The 10,537-nt window shown below is 37.4% G+C and overlaps 1 protein-coding gene across 1 annotated transcript in view; it reads left to right on the forward strand.

The window, feature by feature from the left end:
• The window catches only part of ldlrad3 (low density lipoprotein receptor class A domain containing 3), an 89,958-nt gene that overhangs the window by 31,924 nt on the left and 47,497 nt on the right, over positions 1–10,537 (forward strand). The window contains exon 3 of the mRNA XM_014005545.1: positions 9,429–9,554. Coding sequence (XP_013860999.1) covers positions 9,429–9,554 — 126 coding nt within the window. The remainder of the gene's footprint in view (positions 1–9,428; positions 9,555–10,537) is intronic.

Genomic DNA, 10,537 nt, shown 5'->3' on the forward strand with positions numbered 1-10,537 from the left:
TTACACAAAAAAAGACAACTAAGAACTTTTTTCCTTTGTTTTTACAAAAATAATAAGATTAGTGTACTTAAAATGGACAAAAAATAGAGTAATAAATAATGTTATGCTCTTGTATATTTGACATGAAAACAATATTTATCGACCGACAACAGCTGGGAGCACAGGTCTCTGCTRCTGCTATTTTGTGGGTCAAGTTTGTGAACCGCTTCTATAGTGTACCCCCCACCCCACCCCATTTTTCCTTCTAAAGTCAATGATGATATAATGTTAAATTAAAATGTTAATGTTGAAAAAATTGTAATTAACTGACTAGACTACTTGTTTCAGCCATGCTCATCTCCATTCTAGGCTACATCTGCTACAGTGTGTCCTGCTGGAATGTGATGTGATTTGTGTCATACAGGTGTGATGGAGTGTGTTCAATCCAACAGGATGTCAGAATGGTATATATTTACACTTCTCATCCAACCACAATCAATTTCACTCTATCCAAGTGCTCCRTGTATCTGAATAGATTTCTATTTATTTATTTTTTTCTGAACAAGGAAAAGATGGAATGAATAAGTCAAAGTTAAATAGAAGTGAAATACTTTTTGCATTTTTAAAAAGTAAGAAGTAGAAAGGACAGATAATTGAATTAAAATGTAAAGAGCAGAAGTAAAAAGTATGCTGAAAAATACAGTAATCACACTACTAAAGTATAAATAACCAAAATTTCTACTTAAGTAAAGTAACAAAGTATTTGTACTTACTTACKTGACACCTCTGGTTACAAGTCATGCCTCTGCTGTCCTTTGTTATTGTTGCTAAGGAGGTTAGGATGTGTTGACCTCTACCAGGTCGTACATTCCCTCCAGATGCAATACGAGTAATGAGCTCATGTCAGAAACTTTCCAGGAACATGTGCTTTAATTCTTCATTAGACTGRATGTTTGGATTCATTTTTAAAATATTTGTTTGCAGATTTTAGGCACATTGGATTAAAATGTTCTCRAACAATAATTACATCTGATGTATTTGTCGACATAAAAAAAAAAAATCTCTGGAACATTTTTCTTCCCTTGATCTGTGGGTAATTTTAGCACATGCTGTAGAAGACAGCTGTAGTAGATCCCCTTTAAGCCCATTAGTCAGCAGATTGTACTGATACGGATGTCTCTGATCCAAGGAAAACGATGGTGCCTGAACTGAAAGGTCAAACGTGGCAGTATCTCCCCGGGTCATTAATGAAAATGCTTTTTGAAAACCAAGCACTTAATATGGAACAAAATATGACCCCCTATAGCCATTTTGATCCTTGCGATGTGTATTCTTGCAAAGCATAACAATATTAGTTTAATTCACAATCTGTAAGCAGTTTGAAAGCAGGTTTGAAACAACACCACATCTTTCAYGTTCTGGGTGCATCAATCCAATTGGTGTTTTTTCAAGATGAATCCACCCACGCATAAGCATTTTTTAAAAGATTGGTGTGCTTTTTACAGGCTGTTGCTTCTCCTCAAAAAATAAACTCCCTTCCTTGCCTTTGTTGTTGACCTTGACTGTGTTTTTCCCAGTGCTATCTAAAAAGGCAGAGGTTTTAAAGAGAATCATGAAAATCTATACTGAATTTACTCTCCTCACTTTATTATTTATTGTGGATGTCCCAGCCTGCTTTGCCTGGAAGGCCAGGCCACAAGGAATTGTGTCTTGAATGGTCAGGAATGTTAATTCACCAAGAAAAAGTAGGTTTCTTTTTCCCTAACAGGCTGCTCCTCTTTTGCTTGTTTATTATTCTGGTTCCTTCTATCACAAGGGTCAGTTTGAGTCATGCCAGTACTTTTTTTTTCCTAGGATATTTCAGTCAAGCTAGAGAGGCAACATAAGAACAGTCAATCAGACTGTAAGAAAAGAGACAATGAGAGACTAAGGATATCTAAAATTTATTTTATTTTGTCATATTTCAAGTGGACTTCAACCGTTTSTTTTTAAAAGAAATGTCCCTACATTTAAGATTAAAATCTGTCTTTAGACTTGGCACGTTGCCCGTGCTAGAATACCTGTTCCCAGTTGCTGTAGCTTGAATAGCCATTTCTCAGTTATATTGAACCGCTTGACTCGACTCAGCTTTTCTTTGCTTTGTTTTCCACTGCAGACAGTTTCCCTTCAGACTGGGTAAAACCAACTGTGTATCCTCTGTAGCAGTATGTAAAACTGCAGTGTCACGATGAAAAAAATAATAAATTAAAACTTGCATATAAGTGTGTTTGCAGTGGAAATTGCCTTATCTGAGTTTGATAAGTACAATCTTTTAGCCTAATCATGCAATACAACACTCAAATCAGCTGGGAGAAACAAGAAACGAGTAAATCCATATTTGATTTAGCAAATTGTGCTTTTGGAGTTGTAATTCATGCACTTTGATATGATGTTTTTGCTGTCTGATCTTTTAAGTATGTGTGTATATATTAAGAAATGGCTTCTTTCWTTAGAGGGCAATAGAGTGCTGGTTTGTGCAGGACTGCAACGTTGTGGAAGATAAGTCGWTATTAAGTCCACAGGTTGGGTTTGTTTCAGCTCACTGGTCTGCAGAGTTTTCACTTCACAGAATTGTATTAACTTGGACTGCTTGAAACCTCAACAAAGGTAGTTAAAAACACAATGCTCCACCTTCACTGTGGAAAAACCAAATAAGTTGTTTAGCTGTGTCTTGCAATGGAAAAAGAACCATTCGCACACGTGCTGGCATGTTCAAGAGGACCACAGGCAGAGCTTCAGCAGGCACGGTGCTGAATAATTCCAAAGAGGTCAAACGTACCATCCTGCTCTCTGGTGTCCATAACGCCAGCCTGGGAGAGTGTTAGATGAAATGTTTGCTGACAGAAGAGAGAAGGAAGGGAGCTGACTGAGCTTACTGGGCCTCAGAGCCAGGATTAGCCTCTTTGCCCTTGTCGGTGCAAAGCATGAGCAGGCAAGGGAGCAGAGACACAGCAGGGCCCGAAAGGGGGAGTGGACATGATGCATAAAGCAAGAAGTGGGGAATCGAGGACAGAGTTCAGTGAAGAAATGTGTCGAGAAGAGATAAAAGACTGAGAGGCACTTTTCAAAGCAATGATTGTTCTGAAGTAGCAGTCCTGCAGGCCAAGGCTATGACCTCTTTGTGTGGGAGAATCCATGTGTTCAGAATTCCTCAGTCACAACCATCTGTAAAACTTCAGCTTTTAGTTGTCTCTGAAGGACTATCAGCAGGACCACTAAASCTCAGAGCTCAAAAATAGGAATACTAGAAAAAATAAGTAAAAGACATTAGAAATAAGAAGCAGAATATTCACAAGTTCTTATYAAAAACAAAAGTTATTTGTTAGGCAGTTTGCCTTTTATTTATAACAATGAATCCCTTACCACAGTTTAACATTTTTTTCCTTTAATTGTAACCACTGTTTTGTTTAAAATAAATGTTTGGGTTTATGAAGACCCCATCAGTTTGAATAAAAATTATATTTGAACTTTTCACTATTTGCTGACATAAATGGATATGGAAGAGGAAAACTCGAAAATTGCTTTGTTTAATGAAAACTAGCATATTAGAGCTCAGAAACTAGATTCAAACCATTAGCTGACATTATAACATGTAAAAATGGAAAGTTTGCAGAGGAAATAAAACAAACTTCAAATGCTGTTAATGCACATTCCTGTATAGCATTAAAGCTGCAGTAGGTAAATTTTTTTATAAAAGTGCATTTTATTTACATATTTGTTAAAACTGCCACTATGTCCTGACAGTAGAATATGAGACGGATAATATGTAAAATAAATAAATAAATAAAGCTCCTCTGATTGGTCCTACTGCCGTTTGCGGAAATACTTGGCTGCCGGTCAGAAATAACCAATAAGAGATGGGAGGATTGTCTTACCCGTGTCAACCACGCTCATGCACCCAGCACTGGTCACCCTCGTTCAAGCTCAAGGACGTTGGTGTGCTGTTGCTGTGCTGATGGCGGCGAAACAACCACGTTTTAGGAAAATGGCCAATTTCTGAGTTCTGTGTGCCATAGCTGTTTATCTGCAGTCAGTGGCGGCCCCGCTGCTCACTAGGCTGCACGTTCAAGGCAGGCTCTGCTGTGAAGTGAGGGCTGCAGCACAGCAGAGGGCGAGGAGGAGGGACCTATTTCAGATTTTCAGGCTAAGTCCACAGTTTTTTCAGAACTCCCTACTGCATCTTTAAGWTGCCTGAAAATGATTAAAATGTTGGAAAATATTGTAAAACTCACTGGGCAGATTAATGATGGGTTTACTTGAGGCAACTTACAATTGKTTAAAACAGTTTGAACAGAAAGGAAAAATGGTAAACCTCACACAAAAGTACATTATTTTCTAGTTAGTTTTAAATCTTTAATTCTTCACAACGAGGGATGTAATTATGTGACATTTTGATTACCTGTTCCCTGTTTATTGATTCAAATATCTCCTCACAACAATTAAAAGGGAAATAAATTCTTCTTTTTATTTAATATTTGATTTAATTATCTTTAAAGATCACATTATTATCACCTTCTGCAGAAAAAGCATAATTAAAAGCACCCAGCAACATCAATAGGGCTACTTGTTTCCAGTGTACTGACCTCCACCCAATTCACGTGGGAYGTTTTAAATGATTATCAGCAGCAAAGTTCTCCTCGACAGCAGGGGTGGAAAAAGCTTCAAAGACTGCTTAAAAGGTTTACATAAAACTTTGATAATAAGACTTAAACTGCCGGTCGTTTAACAAAGTCTCATGGTAGCTGAGATTAACAGTGTGTGTTCATATGATAAGAAGTGATCAGTACATTATATCATAACTTCGTTCCCTCTCCCCTTAGACTTGCTTAGTTTTACTTTTGTCATTGTGGGCAGAGTTTTATTTTTTGTTCTGAATGTGTGTGTATTTACAGCATTTTAATTTATGATTGTGCGATTTGCTCAATTTATTTTTCATTAATCACATTTTTTTTCTTAAAAAATGCTGTGTATATATAACTGTTTTTTTAGACGTTGAAGTTATTAAACTAGACTAATAAAAACAGCTTTAGTCCCGCAAAGATGAAGTGACGTTAGCAATTGCAACCTGTAATTCTTAGTCTGGAGCACATATTGATTTGTGTCAAGAGACGAAAATGAAAAATCACAGCTGAGACAAAAATAAAAGTGCTCTAAAGCTAAATGTAAAGCGTTACTGGTGGGGACTAGAAATGGGAGGACGGTTTGAAAAGGCCGTTTCTGGTGGATATCATGAGCCTAATAGCTTACTGATCAATAAGCTGGTGATATTAATACTGTGGAATAGAATAAAATATTTATTAGTGTCTTTTATGCAGTGTTTCACACTGATTCTGACCCTTGTTGCATGTTTTAGCTTGTTTGTTTTTTTTTAAATATCGTATTGACTTGTCCTAATGATTTAAATTACAAAATGCAATTATTTCAAATTGTTAAAGGGAATTAAAACTAATGAAACATTTTGAAAAACCATGTTGGATAGTAAACTTTTAAATTAGGCAGTTTCTCTTTGCAGTCGCGTTTAGTAATGAATATTTCAGTACTTCAGTTTGCTGCTTGATCACAAGTTTTTTTGCACATACAGCCTGCTGTTGCATCCATTTTATTGGAAAATGTTCCAATGGATTTTCTTTCACATGCATTTGTCACGTGATATGGGTCAGTCACATTTACCAAGAAGTTTGATGCTTTTGCAAATCACCAGTGACTCGTATAAAGGCTCAAGCTGTGTAATGTAATGCCTTTTGCAGAACGCTATTGTATTTTACAACGAGTGTGCGGGGCTTAGACAGTGAAATGTACAGAGTGATTATTTTGATCCCAGGGCCCACTTGAGTGAAACTACCCTCGCCCTTCTTGCTTACACCACGTCTCCATTACCTATTGATTTCTTCCCCTCAGAAATGCCCAGCAAGGTCAGAGACTCCTTTGAAGTCCTCAGCTGTCTCCACTCCTTCTCGGCCTCTATTATCTCATGTCTGCTCTCCATGTTTTCTTTCTTCTTAGTCTCTTCTCCCAGGCCTTCTTCTCACTCTGTCAATCATGCATGCCCATATTGACTGGGGCTACCTGGGCTGAAACAGTAACGCAGTTCTTTGAGGAACGAAAGCAGTTGATGTGTGGAAGAGCAGAGCTCGCTATCCTGCATACTAACCTGGAATTTATGCTGAAGCTATAGGGGAAAATGAAGACAAACAGATGCATTCTGTTTTAATTTTGCCCKATATTTTCACACAAGTCGCAGTGAACTTTCTTTTTTTACCTTTGAATTAAGAAAATGGTAGCATGAACTTAATACTTTTGGTATTTAAAGTTTTTATTTTTACTATTCTTATTTTTAGTCAAGGATTTTTTTAAGTTTGAGGGAGTTTGAGGKTTTTTTTTCAATTAAAAAGTTTGAAGTTGAGTGCAATCTGAGGTATAAAGAAGCAGATGGGCAAGCTTATCTGTTCATTTCTGCATCTGTGTGTCCTTCTGTTGTGTGTGTTTCATTGTTTTCATGTTTTTTTTCTGCTAGTGTTAGCCTTACCTCAACGAATAAGCTCAGCTGCTAACCTCATACGTTTTCATTTGTGCTGCTCAGCTAAACACTGGAACTAAGTCTGGAAGCCATCCAACACCTTGACTGTTTTTCGTAAACAACCGCTAAAAACGCTGAGCGAAGAGGAGGAACATTTGGCTTTCAGAGGGCAGAAACAGAGTGATGACAAAAAGGCTTGAAGACAGGATGAAATGAATGGTTATAAATTGTAGAACAAGGCAAAGAGCCCAGATTGATCAGAGATATGTGGACCAAGAGTAGCRCTTAAATCTGAAATTCCAGGTTATTAAATTAAATTCATTTTCACAAAAAAATCAATAGAAAGTCGAAAAGCTCGTGTTTTTGCCATCTGTTCTGCCTTTGTTTTATTTTGTTTAATTMTTTTGTCTTCCTGCATAAAATCACCTCTAGCTTTCCTAAAAAGTTCAATATCCCACMCACAAATTTCCCCTCATGAGCCTGTCCTTCATTTGGCCTTCCAGCTAATTTGAACATTGAGTGAGAAGAGCCCGAGCCAGCAGTGGAAGGAAAATCAGGATTCGATTGATGGAGAAACGGACTGAGGAGTCACACATCTGGAACACTGCTGTACTTAGAGCCAAAATGTGATTTWATATTAATGAAGAAAAACAAATTTCATCTTTTTTTCTTTCCTTAGGATGACCTGTAAAAGAGAGATGATCTATTACAGCATTCTAAATATTATTTTCATTGTATATTTCTGTTTTATCCTCTACTTTAAAWTGCAAGCCCTGCCTATTTTTTGTTGTTTTACCCTGGGCACCAATGAGCGTAATAAACCACGTGAAATGTGATTTGGGTGTCTCGCCTGTCCAGGTAAACAAAGGCTCCCCCTACTAAATACACGCATAGATTGGGTGCAGTCCCGGCTCCCTCCCGCATTTAATGGATTACGTTTCATCCCGTAGGTGGGGGCTTCAACCCAGYCTGGTCACAGCTCACCCTCCCCTCTTGCTACACAAAATCGACATTGCTTCAGAGAGAATCAGTCTGCCGCAATATGTTGTTGAGGGTRGGGAAATGTGCGCCCCTGGCATTTGAGACGGCCCTGCGCCAACTTACGAGATGGCCAACAACTCCTTGTATCAGTCAGTGCAGTGAAAACAAAAGCACACTCAGTRGTTTTGTTTTAACATTTATAGGGTACACATTTACTTGTTCCTTTTTTGTGTGTTTGTATGTATACGCTGTTTTATTCTTTTATTTTGTTTGTGGGCTGAATTTTTATCATGCTTTTATGTATCATGTCAATGTCTTTTTTTTTTTCATTTTTAACTTTTATGGCAGTTTTAGGTAATTTGGTCCGTGTTTTTCATGAGATAATTAGATTACCTCAACTGTTAAGATGAGAATGTTTTTTTTTTTAATTAAAGACTGTCTAATATTAGATGACTTTGAGACAGTTTTTTTATTTTTTTATCAAAGCTTTATTTGATTCAGGATCAGTTATACTTTGGCCTTGATTTGTTCCCTTTTTTCACCAACAAGTGGTGCAAGTTAAATAGAAAGTAACGTATGTGTTATGTTCTCATCAGGCCAGTACTGACCTCCCTATTCTGAGGTCCAGTTCATTTCAGGTTCAAGTTTAGAATTTTAAAACYTGTCTAAAAGTCTTCTTGTTATAACAGCACTTTTCTTATTCAGACTTTAACACCCTCCGGCCAGAAACACTGACACCTAAAATTCAAATGCTATTAAATATTGTGAAACAGATTAGTTTTTCATGTATGAATAAGACATTTAGAAAATGAGCAGATTACACTTTTTAAAGGAGACATAATGCTTTTAAATCCTTCTTTTTCACATTTAAATCATTCAGTTYAAGTTTATATCAAGTGGAACTGCAATGCWTTAGTCTGAATACCTCYTTGTTGTAACTCCATGAGCTCCTCTTACACCCCTTTTCTGAGGCGTGTCWCAAAGTAACTCGTTTTGATGCYGTTCCTTTAAATCCAACCGAGGCGCTTGRCACCACTCCAACTTCCAAACTGGTCAATTCAAGTTTGGTAGAGGGGTTTAGTGCTAWATAGCRGCACAAAAACTTATTTTTTGCCRTTTAATTAAAATATATCAACAAGGGAAGACTTGTCCATCCAGCCTTACGTCTGAGTCAGATCTGAGTCAGAGCCAGAGGAGAAAGAACTTGATAAAATTGTAGCTGGTATGTCCACACCTTATTTGGCAGTTTTGTTGCAAATTCTGTGACGCACTCTTCCATTGCCCCTCATTTCCTGATATCTTTGTTTGTGTGAACCTGTTATCTTGGTTAATTTTCCTGCCAGGGGAGCTCAAGTGGAGCCCAAAAGCTAGAGGTTGGTGCTAAACTGGGTTTGGCAGACACTGATGTTCTACAGGCTGTCACTCAGTCTCAGGCCTGTCCTCAGAGATAAGACCCATGGCCTACTTAGGCTGATCGATGATGAGATCCATACAAACACTCTCCCACTCAGTTTGCTCTTTTTGTCTTTGTCATTAACTTGCTCTCTTTTATCTGAATTTTACTTTCAGAATCCTYGTCATACTTATTAGAAAGTAAAGATAAGCTTTATAGAACAGTATGGGCTGAATATTAATGTGACTCAGCATTGACACATCTGTTCCAAGGTTCAAACCCCTGAATAACACTGATATAAAACATGCCTTCCAAAACATACGGTGCGAGCTGTATATAAACTATAAAAACCTAAAATCACAGTAATATTAGTGGCTTCCCTTCCTTGAGTCTCAGTCAAAGTTATTACTGTCATAATGGAAATATGAAATAAACATATGTTTTGAAAACTAATGTTTCATCTCATAAATTCACAGACTAATCCATTGTTCCCTTTTCCATCCCCTTATGTTCTCCTAGCTAAAGTCAAGTCAAAGTGTGCGCCCACATTCTTTGCCTGCGCTAATGGTGTCCACTGCATCATTGGACGATTCCGCTGTAACGGCTTCACCGACTGTCCTGACGGGAGCGACGAGGAGAACTGCAGTAAGTCACACACACATGTGCACTGTAGCATTCAGAAGCTTCAGGCCATGTTCACAATCGGTAGCAGTTTGTTCCAAGATGTCCCATCCTCCAGTCATAACAGTTTATGGATGGAAGGCTACCAAAAATCCTACTCCTGTCTTTGAGAAATGAAATGAATATTCAAAGTCTTAAGGGCAGAATCCAGCATTTTAACACATTAATTATCTCATTCATTAGCTATGTTTACATGGACACCGCCAGTTGGAATAAAAATGTGCCATGTTAATGCCCCCAACTGAAAAATTCCAGTTTATTTCAGCTCGATCRGAAGGGATTTATAATCCGAATTAGAGGGGTGGTTTATGCCGATTAATAATCCGAAGCGTGCGTGTAAACATTTACTCTGATCAAAAACTATCCTGACTACACATGTGCGCACTACATTAACCTGCTGTAACCAGCCTAGCTAGATGCTAATATATCGGGGAAGCAAATTGGTAAAGYATTTCTATTAGAAACTTTGAAAGAGCTCAAAATTATTGAACGGCTTGATGGTTGAAGGTGTAGGAACGCAGTGTTATTTAGTACACGAGAAGTTTGAGGAAGAACAAAATTATCACAATTGTAAAACCACTTGTTCTGTGTTTTTCAGTACTTCTATTCCGATTAAAAGCCTGGTTTGTGTTAAGATTTAMTTATGTTCGGATTAATTAATTTTGTGCCYGTATAAATGATAATACATTGGAATTATGTAATCCAAAAACATTTCAATCACTTCAATTTTGTGCATGTAAGCAAAGCCACTGTGCACAGTTCTGATTAAACAACACTTTAGCRAGTTTTAAATGATGTTGGGACACTGTTTCAAAAGCTATTTAAACCAAAGTGCCAAGTTGTTTATTTTGCTAATTGCATTAATACAAAATAATGTACAGCGGGTAAAATAAGTATTGAACACTCCACCATTTTTCTCAGTAAATATATTACTAGAGGTGCTAATG

The sequence above is a fragment of the Austrofundulus limnaeus genome, unplaced genomic scaffold (assembly GCF_001266775.1).
Source record: "Austrofundulus limnaeus strain Quisiro unplaced genomic scaffold, Austrofundulus_limnaeus-1.0 Scaffold31, whole genome shotgun sequence".
NCBI classification, from domain to species: domain Eukaryota; kingdom Metazoa; phylum Chordata; class Actinopteri; order Cyprinodontiformes; family Rivulidae; genus Austrofundulus; species Austrofundulus limnaeus.